We start from the raw sequence: 22,502 nt of genomic DNA on the forward strand, positions 1-22,502 counted from the left end.
AACTACAGAAAATCTCCTATGGGCCAGCTAGGGATTGTATTTGCAGCTAAAGGCACTTGGAAAGCTTTGAAGCAGACAGTAGATGGAGAATGTAGATTAGATGGTGAAAGTGGACCTCTTTGTACTCCAGAGTAAAACAATGGGTGCATAGCAATTTGCAACAGAAATCTGGGGATCGGGTTGGGGCCATCGTTTAGCAGAACAAGATAAAATACCTTTCAAAAACATCTTTAAGGTGTGAATCGGTAGACCCTGGGTATGATTACTTGCTTAAGGGGAGCCCCCCTTAAATCCCTAAGATATTTTGCCTGGACTATGCAGGTTAGATAGTGAGAGAGGACCTCTTCGTACTCCAGAGTAAACTGGGTGCAAAGCAACTTGGGACAGAAATCTGGGGATCAGGCTGGGGCCATTGGTTAGAAGAACCAGATAAGATACCTTTAAGAAGCATCTTGTATGTAGGAATGGGTTGGCCCAGGGTACAATTACTTGCTTAAGGGGAACCCCCTTAAGTCTCTAAGACGTTCTGTGCAATAGTAATGCCGAACACAAGGCCTCTCATTATAGACAGTGATGTACGATGTGAATAGACTCCATAAAACAGAGGAACAGGGGTTGGGCAAAATTAAAGCAGGTTCTGCAAAGTTTGTCTGTGTGGTACTCAAGCAAGAGTGAACCGAAATTGGCAGGCCATACTACAGAGAACAAAAAGAAATGGCTAAGGCATGCAACCATGTGCATGCCCTAGCATCCCGTTGGCAACCATTGTACTAATGGGGCTGCTGGATTTGGGCCGCAGCATCACCTGAATTGTGGAGGAACTGAGTCCAATCCCACACCATGTGACAACTGTCGGCCTAATCCGTTTCCAACCAGCTAGCAGAGCCTCATCTCTGCCCTAGAGCAGGGACGATTTGTGGCAATCGGGCACATGACATTGTAACTTCTCAGGGAAATTGTGGTGGATCAGATCTCATCCTTTTCGCTCAGTTACATTAGTCTCACACATGCAAAGACAAACAGAGGCAGGAAATGGTTCAATAAGATTAAATAAATCAGCTGCATCTTAGATAAAATGGCACGAAATATGTGTGTTTCTGTGAATGTCAGATACGCAGTGTACCACTTGTGTCGACAATCCTATTTCAAGGCAGTCTTGAGGAAAGCACATAGTGAAAGATTGTCAAGCTAAGAAATGTAATGCTTTCCTAAGCGAAAGGACAACAAGATAAAGAAAAAAAAACACCATCGCAAATGTGGCTGATTCTAAAAGAATAAAATGAAATACAATAAAACGTTACTAGGCTAGAGGGCTAAAGCAGCAGGCCTAGTTGCTAAAATAACATGCCCACAGACGACATTAAAATGGCTCTACAACACTAGTTAAGGTGAAAGCCTACATTCTGGACAACCTTATTTTGAAGCAAAAGAGAAATTTGGCTTTGAAGAGTATCCAGACAAGATATCCCCAAAATTCCTGGTGGTTGTACTCAATAGGTGTGCAACTTCCTATGGTGGCCATGATGAAGGGAAATGTGATGCTGATGTAAAGAAAGTGAAGAGAAGAGAAGAGGTGAGCAAGCATATAGATCACATCTTTCAATTCAGCTCCTCTTATGGCTTACACAGAATGAATTTATTAATGCCCTTTTAAAGGGTGGCACAGTTTCTGAGGAGAAACTAAGCAACAACGAATTTAAGATGTTTGGGGAAAAACAGCAACTCCAAAATCTGCATAAAGGGGCCAGTAAGTACAAGCGTAGAATTTAGTCGGTGAAGAGAATTATTTTTTCAAATATTAATGTGATATCTTTAAGATAATTCTAATAGGTAAAGTGTTAATTTAAGGTTTTAATATTGTTATTTACTCTATACTGCTCGTAGAATTAAAATGTCCTTCTAAACAATGCTGTTGTTGACCAACATGATAACCTAAATGCAGTTACAGGCTTCAGTTATGTCGTTGGAGTGTTTGAAAAACAGAATACACAGCACTCAAATGTGGGATAACAAGATGAGGCTTGACCTTCAGTGTACCAAAATGGGGCACAGGCAGTATATATAAAAGGCCATCTATTTCTCAGCTTGAATCAGTGTCATAGAGGGAACACTGACATGCCGGATTAAAACATGTGATTGCAACAGCTCCATGTTTAGAAGGCAGATTGCTTTATGACCAGTCACTGGAATTCTCACATGATATCCCTTGGCATTATCCGCAAGCATGACATTGATTTAACTGTCTCCAAATCCACATCGTCAAGGCTCAATAGCATTCTCTTGATGTCTAAGATTAGAATTGGGCTATCCATGTGAATCAGCACATGTTGTCGTTTTACCCTAAGGCTGACATCCTGAGGAAGAACAAGATATATTACCCATGGCATGAGCAATTACACACACAGTATCTGTTCACTGGGAGAAAAAAGACAACTGATAGGAACATTTAATATGAATTTGTCATCACAGACTACTGTGCCCTAGAATTTTATGGTATTTCCAAGAATGGAATCCAGAGAGTTGATGAGGTAGTACGGCTGATGCTAAGCTGTGGAATCTTCTCCCTTATTCACTTGATCATATGTCCACTTTGTCCAAAACGTAAAGGTTAGGCAACATCAGTTTTATGGCTGCTTAACCTTAAGACATTATGGTATTTCCAAAAACTGTTTTATTTCTTTGCTGGCGTTTTATGCCTGAGATGTTAAATATCTAGCGTCTTCAAGCCAGACAGTTTCCAGCATTTGTGCACGACATCAAATGGATAAATATAAATACACAATAGAAGATAAACTGTGGATTGCAAATTTTGTAAAGCAGAATCTCTCCACATTTGAAGGACAGGCACCAACTGAGAAGAAACTCTTCTCTGAGCTTGCAGGAAATCTTCTGCCTGAACTCCAGAGGAACCAATGGACTGAACACATCATCCATGTTGCACAACCAAATACCCAATGCAAGAACTCTCAGAACTAGGGATTACAAGGAAGGCCCCTGTAGGTAACAACACTTTATGTTGTGCCAGAAACCACGTAGGAGTCAGTGTGCTAGATTTATTCCCAGTCATAACAATATCCACACATACAGTCTAATCTGTTCAGGAAAGAGGTTTTTTTGTCAAATTCTAACTAAAAACCTTTATTATTTTATAGGTTAATTGGGACAATATCATACTCTTCTGTTAATCAAATAGCTCAATATTTGTGTACAGGATATTCTTTGATATTTGATATTTAATAGAGTCCTCACTCACCCCTACTCTGAGTTCCTAGTGTCCAGGTGCCAGGTTCTCTCCTGTAATACTTCCTACCCTGAGGGAAATAATGGAGTGGAATAAAGTTGGTGAGTATCTCCTGCAACCTGCCCTAGTGTAGAAGTGATGGCCTTACGTAAGGGACAGGTAGCCCAACTACTTCCTGGCTGGACCTTAAAAAGACCTGATTGATCTGAGGAAGGCCCGACATGCCCTTGCAGTGATGTGGCCATTCTGGATTGGTCCCTAGTCTGGAGAAGCCCACCCTCCTCGCTTCCATTTATTCTGCAGAATGACTACTGAAAGGCTGCAAGACTGAAGAAAGTAGCCTACATGTAGGAATCCCAAAAAGGATTCCTAGAAGTCAGTGTATTCATTTTTCCAGAGAGGAAACATTCTCCCTGGGTCAAGGATATGAGGTGAGAGTATGGCAATGGAATGGGGAATAAAAAAAAAAAAGCTATTTGGCGAACTCATACCAAACCAGCAAGACCCACCCTACCTTCTGTCAAGGTCACCTGGCATCTTATCAGGGTCAACACCATGTCAGGTAGAAATGGGCCACTGCAGTACAGAGAACTAGTCCTAGATGCACAAAATGGGGCCACACATACATCAGCGAACAGGTTCACCTGTTCACAGTTAAAAACCAGTCAATATTTGACTAAAATGGTAAGAGAGTCTGAGTGTTTTGTAACTTAGATTTTAGTGGTTTGCAGACAATCTAGAAGAAACACCAATATACAAAGTCAACTGAAGGATTTTAGAGGGATTTTTTTAATTAACAAAAAGCTACTATACCTAAGAAGGACTGCATTACAACTTGAGATGACCAACAGTCATAGCCTCTGCATCTATACTATCCAGCATGAACATAAATGTTGTGGGGCACAGTGATGGGGTCTTGACTACAGGGTGCTGTCCATTAACCTTATCACATCACTACCCCCTCTTGGCAGAGTGTTAAAGTTTGACTGAATGGGATGAGGCCAGCAATCAAGCATTCTTAAACATTTGAAGATGGGCCAGTACCCAGGAGAGGAAGGGCAAAGTTATCCAGGAAACCAGTTAATAAGACAGCGGCGTTTACCGAAGGAACCCAAAAGACTGAAGCTTTGAGACCATGAGTCACTGAATCCCAGAAGCAACACCACCAGGGCTCAAGTCTCAGCAGAAACCAAATAAAATGTCTTTGTTACTGCAGACCTTATCCTAAGTTAAGTGTTAAGGAGCAGGTGTTGTCAAGCTATTCTTATCTTTTTCTATTCCAAACTATAATTAAACAACCTCTCCAACACACGTATCAATGTCCTGAAGACGAATCTAGGGAATCATTGTTAGTCAAAAGAGATGCCACGTGGTGACTGGTGAAGGGTTTGGTTATGACAATACCACCCTAATCTTGTTACCTTTTTCTAATTGGCTTCCATATCTCTGACCATTCTCCAACTTGGAACCTGTCTGTGAAGACCCGAAGAGTCCATTCTGTATGCCTTCAGATGGTGTCAGAAGTTGGCTCTTGAGGACTCCAAAAGAACATCCGTAATATGGATCAACTCATATTAACTATCACTATTGACCACAAGAAGCTGTAACCCAGGGATACCTTCAACTGAGATTTAAACGCCAGATGGAACTTGCACAACAGGAAATAAAGATATTCCAGGATGCTATTAAGTGTTAAGCTGCACAGGTATCACCATTCAACAAATGCAGGACATGGCCACCCCATACCTCACTGATCTGAATGCTACGTCTATGGTTCACCCTTAAGTACCACCCTCTGTATCGGGAAAATACTCTGTGGGATCATGATCACTTCTTCACAAATTTTTAAAGAGTTGCAATGAATGAGGCTTGGACTGGGGGGGGGGGACATGGGGTCAGTACACTGCCCCTCAAACAGCAGGGGAATAGACTAGGCAGGATGACTCCCTTCTGCCGACATCAAAAGGGCGATCTTAGAGAAACTTGCCCCTGATGAAGAGACTTACAAGACCTGGTTCAGGAACGAGAATGGATACCTGTGGAGAACCATCTAATGCCACAAACAAGACTGAGTTATCAAAGTAGCTGCAGCCTGAGATGTTCTTCTCCATAATGGATCTTGTGACTGAACTCCTTGCCCATGAACACCCAGAACTGGGTGATATGATAATTCAAATCACTTTTGTCTGATTAGGTAGAGCGTGCTATTGCATACCAGTGAGCTTTTGACTCACACAACCATCATGTCCTGCATTGGTCGTAACACTGAAGAAATAGAGTCACCCGAAGGACACCTGACAAAATCATGGTACAGAAACCCTGAGGCTCCCCTGCTCTAATGTTTTTCCTCAAGTATCCCAAGGACCCTAGTGCTACAGCGGTAGAGAGCGGGGACACACTGCTACAGCAGGTCCCTGAAGAATCGAAGCAGACCCAGTGGAAATGGGGTATGCCTGAAAGGCTATCTGGTATGTGGGCAGTGAAGGTCAAACCTTTAAACACCCACTCAAGAATCTATGATGTGGAGGCACTCTTAGATACCTGATGCCACTACACTACATAATCCATCCTCTGCTGTGAATTCAAGGATAAGGGTATTGATCACCTGTGTTTACAGTGATTGTAAATATTATCTCACTGCCAATTTAAAGATATAAATAAAGTAAGATATGTACATAATGAGGACTGGAGTAGTGCCCGCTTTGCCTGACGATTTACTTGTGAGTACAAATAAACCAAACTGCTCACTTGGGGCCATATGTACAAAAGCCTTTTTCCATAGACACAGAATGGGTAAAATCCTTTGGTACATCTGGCCCATGGTTATGTGAACACATGAGCCAACCCCCTAGATGACCAATGGCTACAAGAGGTGTCTGCCTTTTTGCCAAGAGGGCAGTAACATGGAACCTTCAAAGACGCAAGAGACACAAGAGACCAGAAAGAAGAGAAACAGCTAGAGAAAGACGTATTAGCTGGGAAGTTATTGGAGACAATGAGGACAGAACACCCAGTAAACTTTAGAACTGCATAAGAAAAGGAAGCTAATTTGCCATATGTTTTGCACTAGGTTGACAATCCTAATCCCTCAAGGATACTTTTGAAAAAAATAAAGGACTGTGGTAGAGGATAGGCAATTGCACAGGAAAAGGACAGTAGCTGGTTCTAGAACAATTTAGGTTGTTTGTGTTATGGCTGTCTATACCCAACCCACTGGTTGTCACTTAGGAAGTGAGAGTACCTAAATTACAAATTCTTCTGACCTGGATTTTGTACATAAATACTCATATCCATAAATATTATCAAGACTTCCCTGAGTGTTTATTATACAATACTTTGACTGATCTCAAGGCTGCCCTCCAACAACTCCATCTCATCAGTGTCCCCCAGGGGGACATAGTAAGCCCTCTACCTCCATTCACCAAGGGATATAGACAGATTCTGATTTTAGTGGTTTGCAAAACTAGATACCAAGAGATTGTTCCACTCAGAAACACCCCACGTTTCACAATAGTTAAGGTTGGTTAGTATAGACATTTTCTTGGTGGTGGGATTCCCAAAAGAAATCCTTACTGATCAAGGCATTCCTTTTATGTCCAAGATGATGGTCCACATATACAAGATATTAGACATGCAGCAGATTAGGGCTGCAGCTTTTCACCCTCAGACAGGTATGTTGGTAGATCACTTCAACTGCATCATTAAGATCTTGCTTAAGAAAACACTAGAGGGAGATAGGGGGAAAACTGGGTTGCGATGATACCTTTAGTGCGGTTTGCCGTTTGATGTAATTCCCAAAGTTGAACAAGGTTTTCCCTATTTGAGCTTTTGTTTGAAAGACTCAAATCCTGTTGGATATGGCAATGGGAGGAACAACAAGAAGAAAACACCCCATAGTAGAGTACGTTCAACAACTCCTAAGAAAAATGAATACAGAATGTCAGCCAGTTAAACAAAACAACAAAATATGTCAGGAACAAAAGAGGGAAAACACAAAAAAGGAGCTGCTATGACAAGGGGATTTTTGCATCAACAAAAGGTACTGTTACTACTCACTTCTGAAAACAAAATATTTGGCCATAGGCAAAGTGCCTTCATACAGTGGTAAAGAAAGCCACTCTTGTTACAAGAGGAAGACCCTTATGGAAAAAAGGGAAGTACAAACAAACTGTCTATGTCAATCTCTTAAAGAGATGGCTAGAACTCAGGATACAGGAGTGAAGTTCATACATTCTAATTTGTCGATACAGTGTTGCTCTCCTTCTGATGTTGTTCTTCCCTTATATTACACTATTATTACTGTTAGTTCACTTAATTAACACAATGTTATCTAGGAAGAGTGTCCTGGCACTACAAAGGACAGTATGCTAAAATAAGTGTAGAAAATACGGTACTTCAAAGAAGAGTGAATATTTAAATGGTATTATAAAATCAGCCAGGCTTTGAGCTGCTTTGTTAAGGGCAGCAATTTATTTGGCACAACTGTGTAGGAAGCTTGTTCCAGCAAACGACTACCTGAAATGTAAAAGAGTGATGCAGGGAAGTTGGAAAAGATGAACCGAGCAAAGTGCTTAGTGGGTTGATAAAAAGTGAGAATGTTTATATGATAGGTAGTGCAAGTTTTACATAAGGCTTTGTGAACGAGTCTTGCTGTTGGTTGCTTTCATGGAGTCAAAACAATTTGTTTAGGTGCTCTGAGATGTCTGCAGAGCTCAGAACTATCTGCAGATGTTTTGTAAGGTAGACAGGAATGGCCACAAACAATCCAAACAAGTGATTATTAATGCTTGGATTATGGTTTTGCTGATGTTCTGAGTGAGTCATATAAAGGGTTTCCTCACCATTTTCTAGGTGTCAACGTCAGTTGCTGCTACCTGAAAGATCTGTGAGGACATAGTTAAATCCTGGTTTAGTTAACCCCTAAGATTTGTAACAGATTCAGAGGCAATGAGCCTATCTCCCAGAATTTTCAGCCACCATAACAGGCCTCAAAGGAGTTGCCAAATTTAACTACTTCCATCTTACCCACTTTTAGTTTAAGGCATTTTGAGGAAATCCATCTGGCATCATCCACTATGCAGGGGTGAACTCTGGGTTGAATCTCTGTCAAATTCTATATGACGGACACAAATATGTGAGCATTGTCTGCATAACATAACACATTGAAGCAATGAGATCTTACAATTTCAGCTAAGGGAGTCAACAGATGTTGAACAAGATTGGACTCGGGGAGGATCCAGCAGGTACACAACAAGACAATGCTACAGAGGATGAACAATGTTGAGACAAATGTATGGATTGTTTCCTATCCGCAAGGATATTCTGCAACTATGTTAGTGGATTGAGAAAGATTTCTGTATCATGTAGGAGTTACAGAACAACGTGCAACATGTCAAAAGCTGCAGATATATCAAGGGGTATGAGAATTACTATTCCTCACTGACCTATTGTCATCCTGTAATCTGACCTATTGTCATCCTGTAATCAATGGCAGACAACCAGGAAGTCTCCATTCTGTGAGATGTCTGAAATCCCAAATGAAATGGGCCCCAGGAGTGAATTAGCTTCCAGATATTGCAAACACTGATTTTTTAACTTTCTCCAGCAACTGGGCTGAAAGAGAGAGAAGTGAGCTTGGGCAGTAGTGAGTAATTACCTTGGGATCTGCTTAAGGCTTCTTTAGTAAGGGATGAACCGAAGCATGTTACCAGGAAGAGAGGACAGGAGTATTTCAAGAGATAATTCACATAGTGATCCAAGAACAGTGGCTAGAGATTTAATAGCCATATAGAAAATAGTAAGGATAATGGTGATCCTAAGTGGATTGAGAGTGCAAGTCGGTGTACGTGTTGCAAGTCGGGGGGCTGGAACTCGATTAGAGATGCACCACTGGGGACATATGATCTACCTAAGTGAACCAAAAGCAAAAAGAACAGATGAAGGACAGATTGCTGAACAATGAAAACATTCACCCCAGTCACAAAGATCTGGGGTTAATCCATTGTTTTTTTGCCCACCATGCCACCCCAGTTTGGACCTAGCCATATGCATACCAGTCCTGACCCTACTCCCAATAGGAACAGTCCAGCCCAAACTGCCAAGCCAGGTCCTCCCTGGACCAGAAACAAGCATCCTGGAACCAGTTTCGGGGTATCACCCCATATCATCCAGTCTAGCTTGAATCCAGTGGCAAAGTAAGCACGGGACCCACATCTGCGCATACACTTCCCTCCTAGGGCGACAAAAGCAGAACAGATGATGAACGGAATGCTAAACAATGCAAACATTCACCCCCAGTCACAAAGACCTAGATTTAATCCATCTTTTTTTGCCCACCACACCACCCCAGTTTGGACCCAACCATATGCAAATCAGTGCTGACCCTGCTGTCAGTGGGTACAGTCCAGCCCAAAATGCCAATCCAGGTCCTCCCTGGACTGGAAAAAAGCATCCTGGGACCGGTTTCGGGGTATCACCCCTCATCAGCTAGGCTAGCATAAATCCAGTGGTGCAGTGAGCCCCAGACCAATGTCTGGACATACCCTTCCCACTTAGGGTGACAAAAGCAAAACATGAAACTGCAATTTTTTTCCCATTGTTGTGCCCTCAAAATTAGGTTTGTCCTCTTGATCTTCTCAATCAAATGATCTGGTAGAGAAGTGAGGAGGTGAAATGTAGGGTGGATAGCTTTCCAATAAGATCCGGGCTGAGCTAAATTATTTATGTCAACCAGTTGGTGAGAAGACTTACAGAAATAAGAGAAAATATTTAAGATACTTGCAATGCACTAATTTCAATTGTTTAAGGTAATGTCTCAATGTGGATTTCCTGCTGTTTTATGAGAACTGTTACAGAACTTTCCCCAGGATATTTTTAAGTTTTTACTTTGCCAACTTCAAACCCCTTAATTTCTCCAAATTCCAGGCTGGTGATGGTCTCTTTTTTTTGCGTTTGTGAGTTTTTAGTGAGGCAAGGTTGTCTAAAACTTTCTGCTCCACATCGCCTTCCTCTCCCTGTTTTGAGTTATCCTAGATTTCTGACTTATTCAAAGACGAGGAGAAAAACATCCAAACCCTTATCACTACTTTCCCAATTTGATTTGTGGAAGCAGCTGGCCTCAATTATTCACTGCAACGTCACATACTAAAAACTCTAGGTAGTGTCACATGTTTAAGACTATTGCATGCCAGAGGCCAGGAGATAATCCCTAGAGAAAGTGATAGAAAACATGCTTCAGGAAGGGTATCAACTCAAACAATTTTTCTGGTTGCTAAACTAGACTATAGTATTTGTCTCTGTATACATTTTAGTCAAGTAAACTTCATCGCCCAATTCTTCGCATACTCAATGCCACTAGTCAAGGTGCTGATCACATAATTAGACAATGCCCAGTATTACACCACCCTAGACCTCAAAACAGACCAAGAGAAAACAGCCTTTTCTACAGTTTCTGAGCCTCAGCCAATTTTTCAAAGACTGATGTATCATGTGTTATGTCCTTGCCAGTTTTAGTCTGATGCCTACCTCGACAATAACATTGTCTATAGTCCTGACTGGGATATGTATCTGACTCAACTACATGCCATTTTCCTGGCCTTACAACAACCCCGCTTAAAGCCAGTCTCAAAAAAGTGTCATAATAATGGACACGACAGGTCCTTGCTTCAGAGTCCGGGAAAGAGCTCAATCAAACCTGAAATATCATAATTTGAGGTAAGCTCTTCCTTTACCTTCCCAAGGGCCAAGAAGGCTTTGAGATAATTTTTAGTACCCATATAATACAAGCAAATGTTTGTTCTGAATGTTGCCATCTTAGACAGCTCTCCTGCAAAACTGTGTGCCACTTACTCTGCCTACGCCAAGAGAAGGTGCTTTGTTCTCATTTACCACTCTACAGCAATTTGCTTGCTCAGCCCCTGTTCTATGATAACAAGATTTTACCAAACCCTTCCACTTAAAGATGCTCCAGGCATAGTGGTAGGGGCAGTCACCTCCCACCATGATCCAAGGTGAGGGCACCACTCTATTTTCTAAGGTTCAAACTGTTCCCAAGAGGACCACATTATTCTACGACTGAACAATAGTGTTCAGCCATCAAATGGCCCACTGATGCCTTATGTATTATTTTTTGGTACAAACTTTGAAACTCTTTACTGATCATGCTCCTCCTGTCTGACTTTCACAGTAAAATGATACCAACCCCTGCATTATATGATGGTTCCTGGTCCTACAACCATTGTAGTTTAATGCTTGAACATCAAAGGAACTAATTGAGAAAGACATTCCTTAAACATGGTTTAGGTCCAACCATACTTACAGACAACATTTGGGGAGAATATCTTAGGAGTTTATTTCTCTTAATGTCAGTGCATCATTCGGATAAAATCTGTTACTCAGGGCATCACTGTACTTCCGACTTTGGGAGAAAGATGCCAGCACTTTACCCTTTTTTAGGTCCATCAGACTCTACACAGGACAAGGTAAAGGTGGGAAAATACACCAGTGTTTATCAGCAGGATCGCTTATCTTATTCATAATGTTTTATATTATAGTAGAGGATGAAGGGTTTTTGTTCTAACATCTACTAGGACAATCTGGATCAGTATGGACAACATTGGTCAAGATCTTCGCTCACAGGTAAGATCAAATACCCATACCTGTATTTTAAGGATTCGCATTCCATGTGTTGCTGACTTGCAATACAATGAATTGAAATGCAAAAGCACTTTGTAAGGCAATAGTCCTCTAAGTGGGGATATGTTGGGGTTAGATATTGGAGACTGTGAATCAGATGTAACTAGAAGAGTAGTTGTATGCTTGCGGGTTTCATGATGATCGGAATGATAAGTTTCAGAATTCTCAATGGGTGACTGAATCTTTTTTTTTTGTAAATAATGTGATACATTATGTTCAAATTCACATGTAGGTACTCTTGTACAGTTTCAGTCTTTATGGTGTATACTTATGTATGGCTTTTCAGTCTCCATCTCCCAATAGGATGTAGGTTGTTTATCTATGGAATGACACTCAATAAGAATATTAGTGGCACTCCTCATAGGGGATCTAACCACTGGCTGGCCTTCTTCCTGTAAGAGAGAGAAGGACTGATCAGGACACTCCTGTATTGCTCTGGCTAGTTCCCTGGTAAGTGGGTTATGTACCACCCAGTTCCTCTTGTCTCCTACCTCTCTACATTGATTAGTTCTAACTTTGGAGGACCTGCTCCCTTTATAGGCATGCTGTGCCCCCTGTTTTTGGGACAAAACCGTCATGGCACGCAATGGCCCAGCCAGCCTCAGCCTATGAAGCTGCTTATTTCTGGCAAACAGTCTAGGTAATTGTGGGTCGTGGAATGACACCCGGACCTGCTGTAACTCTACATCACACTGCTCACAGATGTCAGCATTCTACAGAGCATACCAGAAAGCGATGAAAGGGAAACACTACTTAGGGAAAGAATGTGATCAGCCACCTGCAGACTCCCAGCCCACCCACTGATCTTGCTTCCCAAATGTGGCAGTGAGACTAAGAAGACAATCATCAACATTAGTTCCTCTCAGTGGTGGTGCACAAAGCTGAAAAGCTGTCTGCCTTGGACAGTCTCTGTCCAGACGGTGCGGCCCTAGTCTACAGGGCTGTTCCCACTGACAAAGAAGCTAGAACATTCCAGCCTCCTTGAGTGAAAACACCCTGGAAATACATCAAGTTGTTGAGGGTGTGTGACCAGTAAAGCAGGAACAGCAGCATCAACAATAGGGCAGACATGGAATTCATGACTGCAATCACTGTGAAAACCATATGCAACAATGGTGTAGGAGACTCCTAGGGAGTAAAACCAGAACAACTGACTCAAAATTTCATAAGCTGGTTCTCTTTGGGAGGTGGCGGGGGTGGAGGGGAGGACAGACATTGGCCCCATGCTGACAAAACAAACTTCTTATCATAGACAACTAAGGATTAGGGACCGACAGGGAATCTGATTATGGAGTTCTCATCTCCCTCTTACTCCGTACGGTTCTAATTATAGTTGCAGAGGACAAACAGAGAAATTGTACTTCGTATCTTGCTACAAGTGCAGTGAACTCTTGCACCTAAACCGTTCATTTGATTTTGTGGTCAAGATGCTCCAAAAAAATTAATCAGAGCTGAGTCACAGAAGAAGAGACTTGATATCCCACCCACTCCCATGCTTGGTGCATTTTTTATTTAATTCATTTTAAATCCTAAGTATCCTTGGGGTGTTTCAAGTGTCTGAATGCCCTATACCAGGACCCTATACCAATGGTATTTTCTGCATGTAATTTGCTCACAGAACATCTGGTCAGCATCAGTAGACTCTTTATTTACATGCACAATAATAGTGTTAGGCTTCATTACTTACAGGACTCTACCTGTAATGACATTCATGGGGCATTTTTGGAATGCTCAAGGTGGTAGGGTCTCACACATCCTGAGGTCAAATAGGTAGACTTAAAATGCATCTCAGCTTTACTCTCAGTATTGCATATGGAAAATGTGTGTGGTCTGCTGTTCACGGAGCACCAATCACTTAAGTGTCCAGAAACCTTAGGGAAGCGAGATTACATGAGATGAGACCTTTTAATTACCAAGGAGCTAACAAACATTCCTAGTGTAGACAACAATGGGCTGGTACTACCCGTTAAATCTGAAACAAAGACTATAATTTCAGAAGTTGGCACCTGACCTGGAAATGGAGTTCAGAGTTTACAAGAAAAGAATGTACACTGTGGCCATTATATAGGGGAAATTCATTATGGGCAATTGCTACAAGGACTCAAAGGTCCTTAAACGTCAAGTGCTGTAACAAGGGAAGTGCTGCGGTGAAGACCCGGAGATCTTCAAAAGGAACGTTCTGAAGGAACAAGAAACAATAAAAAAAAATTACAACAAATTACAACAGGAAATCACTGTAGTATTAAAAAACTATCAAGAACAAAAGAAATCCTGCATCATGCAGTAGAGAGATTCAAAAGGTGCAAAGTCTCTTTGTTCATATTTATGTACCCTGCTGCTTTGTTTGTGCTGTAGCACTAACAACGTCCTTATTAGGAAAGAGGTTGCCTTACATGCATGAATCAATGAGCCAAGGGAATTAAACCTAGGTAAATATTTTAGGCTAGAGAAAGGTCAAACCAGATACCATGAGTACCTAACGTGTCAGAGACAACTCAGCACAGCCAGAACACTGAAGCAAGCAGAAAATTAAATATATTGTGTAGTGGGGAAGTATAGTGAGGAGGAGTACAGTGGGTTCTGCCACAAGGCAGTGGACACATTAAACATGCTCAGCCAATAATGCAAAGGGGACTGAGGAGGGAATATAACTGGCCTTTAGATATTAGATGTACTTCCACTCTTCCTTTGCACAGCCGCTAGGCCATAAGCTGCACTCAATGCAGTTTCCTCATAGACCAAGACAACTTTCACATTTTAATATAGCACTGAAACACAAGGTTACAAACAATACAAGTTAATATTTTCTAGTAGTATTGAAACAAGTGACAAAAATAAACCATGGTTTCCTATATTGTTGCAGAAAATAGGGGATCATGACAATAAGTGCGACAACTATGAAAAAAATCTTGTCCTACCAGCATGTAATCGGCTGCGATCTAAGTACTTTTAAAATTATAGTTTACCTATAGCAACCTTTGTATTTCTTTCACAGTTATGTGTACCCTAGAGAACACTTGACCAACTTCCCCAACCTAGCAGAAACTGTTTTAGTATAAATGGATTTAATGTCACTTGCAGGGGCAGCTCCTCCATATGGGCAGAGGAGCATTGCCCCTCCCGCTAGCTGCAGAAGCAGCAAACCTTTTAGAACGAGAGGATGATAAACTGTTTATCATCCTTTCGTTCTGAAAGGGGCGGGTATTGGGGGGTGACGTGCACTAAGGGAAAGTGCTTAGCACTCTCCCTCAGAGAGCACGTGCATTTGGCCGGCTGTCTTGGGCCAGCCTAACACACATGCGCAGTAGGCTGTCTCCAGCCCGGCAACCATGTGCCTGCAGCAGAAAGCAGCAGAGATGGAGGAGCGGCAAGTTAAGGTAAGTTTTTTAGTTTTTTAATAATTTAATGTATCCCCCGCTCCCACCTCTCCCTGTTCCCCCCTTCCCATTCCTATCGTGCCGCACCCGCCCTGCCCCTTTTAGGAGCTGCGAGCCACGACTGGTCGCTAGGACAGCCTTGAAATGGTCCAATCTTTTTCAAAAGAGAAAAGGTATGGACATTATTTATTTTGTCCTATATTAATCGGCAGAGTGCTTTTCACTCCATTGCAGTAACTGCATATTGGTATTTCTTGATATTGGTATTTCTTGAAGATTTTACTTTACCTTATATCTGTGATAAGAACAAGGTGCTCACAATCTCCTTGGTGACAGTACAGGTATGGGAAGCCAACTTTAATGTTCAAGTGGTTAAATGTGTGGTCCTCCATGCTTGCAGTTTGGAATTTTCCATAGCCTCGATAAAGAGATTCAGACCATTCGATTACTGTTCTGGAGGTTAGGAACAAAACAAATGTTATTTCTTATTGCTTTGAGAAATCCCACAACATTTTGTTTGAACCATTACTGGACGCCTCTTTACTGATATAATTTATTTCCACATTTCTCAACTATAAAATCATCCATCTGCAACCATGTATTTGTCCAGATAGCAATAACATCCATTTAGGAAAAACATCTACAATTTTAAGTGTTTCATTTATGCTATCAAGTTAAATAACTGAATGGTAATTATTGTATGGATCATAAATTCCCAAGAAGAACTTACATGGTAATGATTAGTTAGAACATAAAATATAGGGTGATTCCAACAGACACCCTGCATTGAAACCTCTGTCCAGGAGCCGAGCACAGTGACTGTGATGGGGGATAGGAACTCAGTGTCTTGTGGTAGGGCTTGGGGATGCATACCGGGACTCGCAGAAATGGTAAAGATCAGGGAGAGTTGTCGGTCAAGAAGGTCTGGTGGCAGACACCAAAAAGAAAACTATGGTGCGCTTGTTTTAACAGAGGAAGTATGTAGATCAACTGAATGACCACAATTAGATAGAGATTACTATTCTCAACAGGATTTTAATAGGAAAATAAAGCAATTTTTCAAGGAAATAAATCAGAATTGTGCGAGGGAACACAAACTTTAAACATTTCAAAAAACAATTCAGTTTAAAACAATAGGCTGCAGCTCTTCTGCCAGAGCGCCACACAAAGAATGTTTGAGGCAACAAATATTTTGAGGACTGGTCCAAAATAGGCATTTATGTTTTTTTAAACCAATGTTATTGTTTTCTTTAATACAAACATTCCACACCATTGAGAACAGAAGACCCACACGCAGGAGGGCTGAGACTCTGCAAGTAGGAGCATTAGTAAACAGAGTACAAGTACATGGGATATGGATACATGACAACAGTCATAACTTTGAGAGTTGTTCAGTGGAAGATAGAAGACAATGGTTAAGCAATTTCTCCCTCCCCCCTGCGGTGGCATAGGTGTCAGTGGCAGGCCTGGACCAGCTCTGCAGAGGAACCAGATCTTTTCTTATTGGTGTGGGCACCTTCGTGCTTCATACACAAGTCACTCCATCATGGCACAGAAGTCATTGCCCCTCTACCACTGACTTGGAGGCAGGGGGCTTCCGAGAATGCCACCTACACACAATGTGTCTCTTTGCTATTATACAGACAAGAACCACAAAGATGTGGCTGTGTCTGCAACCCGCCTTCTTCTCCAGTATCCCCAGGAGGGTGTCCTTGGCTGCAGCTTGGCCAGATCTCCCAGGACCTCCTGAAGGGCACCCTCAACTCTGCGCCAGAATCTTTCAATCAAAGGGCCGGACCAGACCATATATAAGAAAGTACCCCACTCCTTAACCTCACCTAATGCGCTGTACCCCATTGTCCATGGGCTGTGTAGTGTAAGGTATGTCCTGTGTAGATAAAATTGAGTTCGGTCAACCACAGTCAGGCTGAAATGGCCAACTCATGGCCAACTCCGAGTGCTATGCATGCCTTCCTCCAATCATCATCACCTAGGTCGCCATTGTCCTCCTGCCATCTGGCCCTCAGTGGGGCCATAGGATCAGGTGTGTTTAGTATAAGAGCTTGGTACAGCTGGGAAATGCCCCGTTTACCAAGCCTCCTATATTCGTTCAGAACCATAACAAAGTGGCGCCAGAAGACTACGCAGCTACAGGTTCCTGTAGAACTGCGAGTTCTGGAGTTCATATTCCGTTTTGAGGTCAGCAAGAAATGTCAGTGTGCTTCCTGCCCGTAAGGTAACCTAATGTAATCCTATGGGATAGATAATCCTTGCAATAGTGAAAAACAAACTTAGAGGTTTTTCACTACCAGAGCCTGTAAAACGTAAAAGGACATGTCCAACTTTTTTAAATACAATGCAACCCGCCCTAAGGGCTGTTTGAGGCCTATCTAAGGGGTGGATTATATGTACGAAAAAGGAAGGTTTGGGCCTGGCAAAAGGTTTCAGACCATTTGCACACTTTTGTAGATGCTATGATGAGGAAGAAATAAAGAAGAAATTTGGCAGCTTGTGGGACACACCCTTGATATGCTTGAACTCTTGGTTCTGTGTTGCAATGTTTGGCTGCCGGAGTCTAAATCTGTCCAAAAGGTACTCAACTTCAGAGACGAAAACTTCAACTTTGGGATTTCTACACTTTCAGCCAGTAACCACCTCTTTGACATCACTTGAAGGAATTGAGTCGAAGTTATCTAGCCATCCGGAAAGAGGGACGACAACCTGCAATCCATTTACTTTCATACTTGCCTGTGGCACAATGGATTATCAGTCATCATACTGACAACCATAGCCTTCAGTAGACACTGTGTGAAGGGTAGCAAGGAAGTTGATTGGAGTAGCTCTCTCGTTAGGTAATACACAGTGGTTGCAGGTGTATACCTGCGCTGATCTGTAGCCATCCTTCAGTCTCTAGGTTACTACAGCTTTTTTAATGCTACACTTAGCAGAGACACTCAGGATCACTGTGCGACCCACATAGGATATCCGAAAACAGAATATTACACTACCTGCTTAAATCTCTGCATTCAGGGTATCTCATGTCGTTGTAGAACACGCCGTTGAAATAAAAGAATGCCGATTTGAACAGGTCCTTGAAGAAAAGAAGACCAAGATAATTATTCAATAGGATGTCAAAGAACGTCGAGCTCATCCTCAACTCTTGTGCACCGAAGATTTGACTGCCATAATCGACAACAATGACTGACTTATAATCAAATATATCTCTTAAAAATCAAATGTCAAGCATTTAGGGTTTTCACTTCTGCTGTAAGTTTCTGTAATGAGACAAATTGGAATTTGCCAACTACTAACTTCTTCTAAATCTTTCATAACCTGCTTTAGAAGAATGCTTGGAAAATAATCAATTAACACTAGTGAACAAAAAAGAAAGTCCTTCGATGCTAACATTTAAACAGAATGAAATATGCAAAAGTAATTTTAAGTTACTTTTCAGATACTTGAGTAGTAACTATGTTACTCTAATACAATCATTTAAATGGGCAGGTACAGTTAGGTACCGAGAGCCTGCACTTCTTACATTTGAAAGAAAGAGTACAAGCACTTCTCAACAGCTAAGCAGCACACAAGTACTCTGGAAAAATGAGTAAAGGTCTTCTAGATTTCCAGTTCACACAATGCTATAAAAAGAGGTTGATGTTTTTATTTTTTTACAGTGGCTAGATCTTAGCCACTATTTAACTGCACTGAATTTAGCAACCTCTGAAAGATTCTGTTGATATACTCAAACTTGTGAATAGTAGGTTACCATGGATCATAGCAAGATCAACTAATTTAACAGAATTCTGTCACATGCAGTAATAACACTGTAGGCAAAGTAAGCACCTTTCATCACTTCATAAGCAGACTGCACCCTTCAACTTCAAGGCACACAAAATAAAGGCCTACCTATGCGCATGTGTGTGGACACATTGCCCCCGCTGCGCCCAACAGATTTCCTCAAAATGGCAGTTCTTCAACTATCCACTGTCAAGACACGTACAGAAACAGATTGGATGATAGACCACTTATGTGAAGGTAGCTCAAGACAACTGGCATTACTGCAGTGTGTCTTAGTCTCTATCCCTTCATATGTCTGAGGTTTCCAAGCACTGGAACTGCTAGACAGAGGTTGAGAAGCCCAGATATGGTCAAGCTGAAACTGTTGTTTAGCAAGGATGACCAAACTGTGCATTGATTATACAAAAGATGGTCAAAACGTTCATGGAAGCTGCAGAGAGATAACAGCAATAAAAACACGTCTCTGAAAGGCCGCTCAAGCAACCTGGCACCCAACTTCATGCACTTAGACTCATGAAGGAGATCCAAGACAGAGAAATGCCACTCTGGGACACAGGATACAATCTAACAGGTAGGAGATGCTTTTAACAGGCCCTAACTAATGTAAGGACCATTTGAAGCAACAAAATTGTCTATTAAGATTACATGATATATGTAAGACATCCATCATAAGCCTTCTAATTCCATGCTATCAAGACAAAAGTAGCACAAAGCTCTGAAGATCTGAAATTCAAAGAAGACCTTTACCATAAAAGTGAGAGAATGGATGAAAATGCCTTATCCTTACATAAAAAATATTTTAAAGTTCACAAGGTGGCTGATCCAGTATTGCACAGATCCTGAAGGCTAGGCCAAAATCTGCTGAAAATACCTGTTACCAAGTTAGCATCCCTGGGAGTCATGGGTTCAAATTACTTGTCAGACAACACAATCTCAAAAAAATGTAAATCCCATATTGGGCAGAAAAACCCAGGTCAACGTGTTTCAGGGCCCTATCAAACACTGCACACAATTAACCAATATTGAGATTTCTACACCTGTTAATAAAACATTCAAGTAAATTCTACATACACCAACATAATGCATAACAAATTACAAATCAAATTTCTGTATTTCGATTGGTTCATATCCAGTTATTAGCTCCTGAGGAGAATCATGGCCAGCACCTGAGACAAGCCTCATTACCATATAAACCTATCTATTGTTACACCTTCTTCCTCTAAAAGTTGCTTGTGGAAATCGAACTCTTCTGCTAAACAACTAGAGCGTTTACTTAGGCCACATAGTCTGACTGCACTGGAAAACACACTGCTAGAGAAAAATGCTTTCAAATTACTCACTTTCCTGTGCAGAAGACTGAATACGTACATGAAGATTGTTCTGATATCTCCTACAATTTCCGGAAACAAACAGATCTTCCTGTATGTTTGTACGGTACATTTATTGTTTTCCCTATCTTTGAAACCCAGCCATGCAGGACAGTTTGCACTGTTTTAAAACAGCAGCCTCGATGTTCTGTCCGATTTAATGTTACTTATTTGAAAATATCTTTTAATCAAATAACCTTGAATGCATTCCGAGTCATTCCGAGGGTCTTAGCACCTGCTGTAAGACAAGTCTATTCATTCAAATTTGTTTTATATCTGCAAATAGCACCTGCACCTCTAAAATATCTCCTCCCATGCATTTAAATTACAGATTAAAAAACCTTTGTCTACCAAAATATTGTCATTACTAATTAAAACACGTATAAAGCGTCAGACAGGCTAGATAGAGAAAACGGTGTGGAAGGGGGATGCTGGACTTGGGTAGGGAGATCAATTATTAACTAATTTTCATCAACTAGCTCTTTAAAATACATTTCGCCATAAAGGACTAAAGACCCATCATTCTCCTCACATATTTATCCAACTGCGTTCATATCTGCATTGACACCTCAATGCTCCTTTACTTCAGCCTCCTCCATAGGAAAGGCTTTAGATGCAACAGCCCCTATTCTGCCTCAGAGCAATTCAGGGATGCCTCATAATTGTTTGAATACAGAATGTTAACACAGCGCTACATTACAGCACTAGGGAATTCCAGACTTCTGCTGGTAGTACATGTTTTACTGAGTATGCCAACGTTTTTGCCGACATGGATGAGAAGATATATGTATTCGTTTTAACTTTTAAGAGCATTAGTCATCATTTCTATTGCTTAATTTACACCAGCCTCTTTCATAGGAAATGTTTTCTGTTCCACAGCCCCTATTCCTACAACATGACACTCATCTGTGCCTCAGATCGGTCATGGAAATAAAATGTAAGCTTTTTAGTTTTGTATTAATACTCTGCAGTGAGGTTCAATAGAAAAATGAGAAGCCAACAGGCAGGCTTATACTGCTTTCAAAGTACAGGCTATACTCAGAACGTCAGACTTTTCTCACACAGCCAAGAAAGATAGTCGGAAATTTATAAAAAAGGTGAGATTTTATGTTCTGGGGAATGTACCATAATTTCCATGAAAAAATCATGAGAGAAACCCTCTTTGTCTCACACATGGTTCATCAAATCTTAATAGAGGAACAGCATATTTCAAGGGGGATATAAGCTTAAAACTAATCACAATTCATAAAACAGGTTTAGCATGGCTGAGAAATGATTTCTATGGTCACTAAAACGTGTCATCACCTTTTCTCTATGCTACTTTTAGTTACAGCTAAACCCAGGTATCCACTATAGTGTATTGCAACAAAAAGACAAAGCCTTCTATAAAAACACACATGCGCCAAGTATGCTTTTTTTAAGATTCCATATAAGTAGATCAGTGAAACACATATCATCTAACAAACAATGTTGGGAATTTTATTCTATGATTTTAGAGCTCTGATTTACAATAGCAATATTCTCCACATTTTAGGGCACTCCCATGTAGACCCTGACCAGGATGTGGCCGGGGCCCTTGATTTTGGGCTGGGCCTCTGACTCCACCCTGCTCAATAACTGCCTGGAAGAAACCTCACCCTTAGAAAATATTGCCTAAATGTATAACTGTGTTTATCTAATAAAATGAATCCAAACCCCAATAAGATCTCATGTTATGTGCAGAATTCATAGTGAATCTATTAACATCCAAAACGTACCTTGCTAATGTTTTCTGGCACCAAGTCAGGGGTGTTGCTGAATTCTCCTCCTACCTGGAGGTCGCTGACACATGCAATAAAATCTCGAAGCTCTGTAAGTTTTTGACTGCCCAACACCATCACTCTCTGATATGGTTTGTGCTCTTTATGCTACAATACAAATATATAGGAACACCAACGATTATGGCATCAGGTTAAAACAACTGTGGGCTTTACATAGGCAGCTTTGGAAAATATAACCCATGGACAACATAACACAGTAAAACAT

The 22,502-nt window shown here is 41.2% G+C and overlaps 1 protein-coding gene across 1 annotated transcript in view; it reads right to left on the reverse strand.

Annotated features, from left to right (window-relative positions):
* The window catches only part of SNAPC3 (small nuclear RNA activating complex polypeptide 3), a 130,613-nt gene that overhangs the window by 21,384 nt on the left and 86,727 nt on the right, over positions 1-22,502 (reverse strand). The window contains exons 5-7 of the mRNA XM_069238771.1: positions 22,235-22,384; positions 18,321-18,403; positions 15,601-15,765 (exon numbers count right to left, since the gene is read on the reverse strand). Coding sequence (XP_069094872.1) covers positions 15,601-15,765; positions 18,321-18,403; positions 22,235-22,384 — 398 coding nt within the window. The remainder of the gene's footprint in view (positions 1-15,600; positions 15,766-18,320; positions 18,404-22,234; positions 22,385-22,502) is intronic.

The sequence above is a fragment of the Pleurodeles waltl genome, chromosome 1_2 (assembly GCF_031143425.1).
Source record: "Pleurodeles waltl isolate 20211129_DDA chromosome 1_2, aPleWal1.hap1.20221129, whole genome shotgun sequence".
Taxonomy (NCBI): Eukaryota; Metazoa; Chordata; class Amphibia; order Caudata; family Salamandridae; genus Pleurodeles; species Pleurodeles waltl.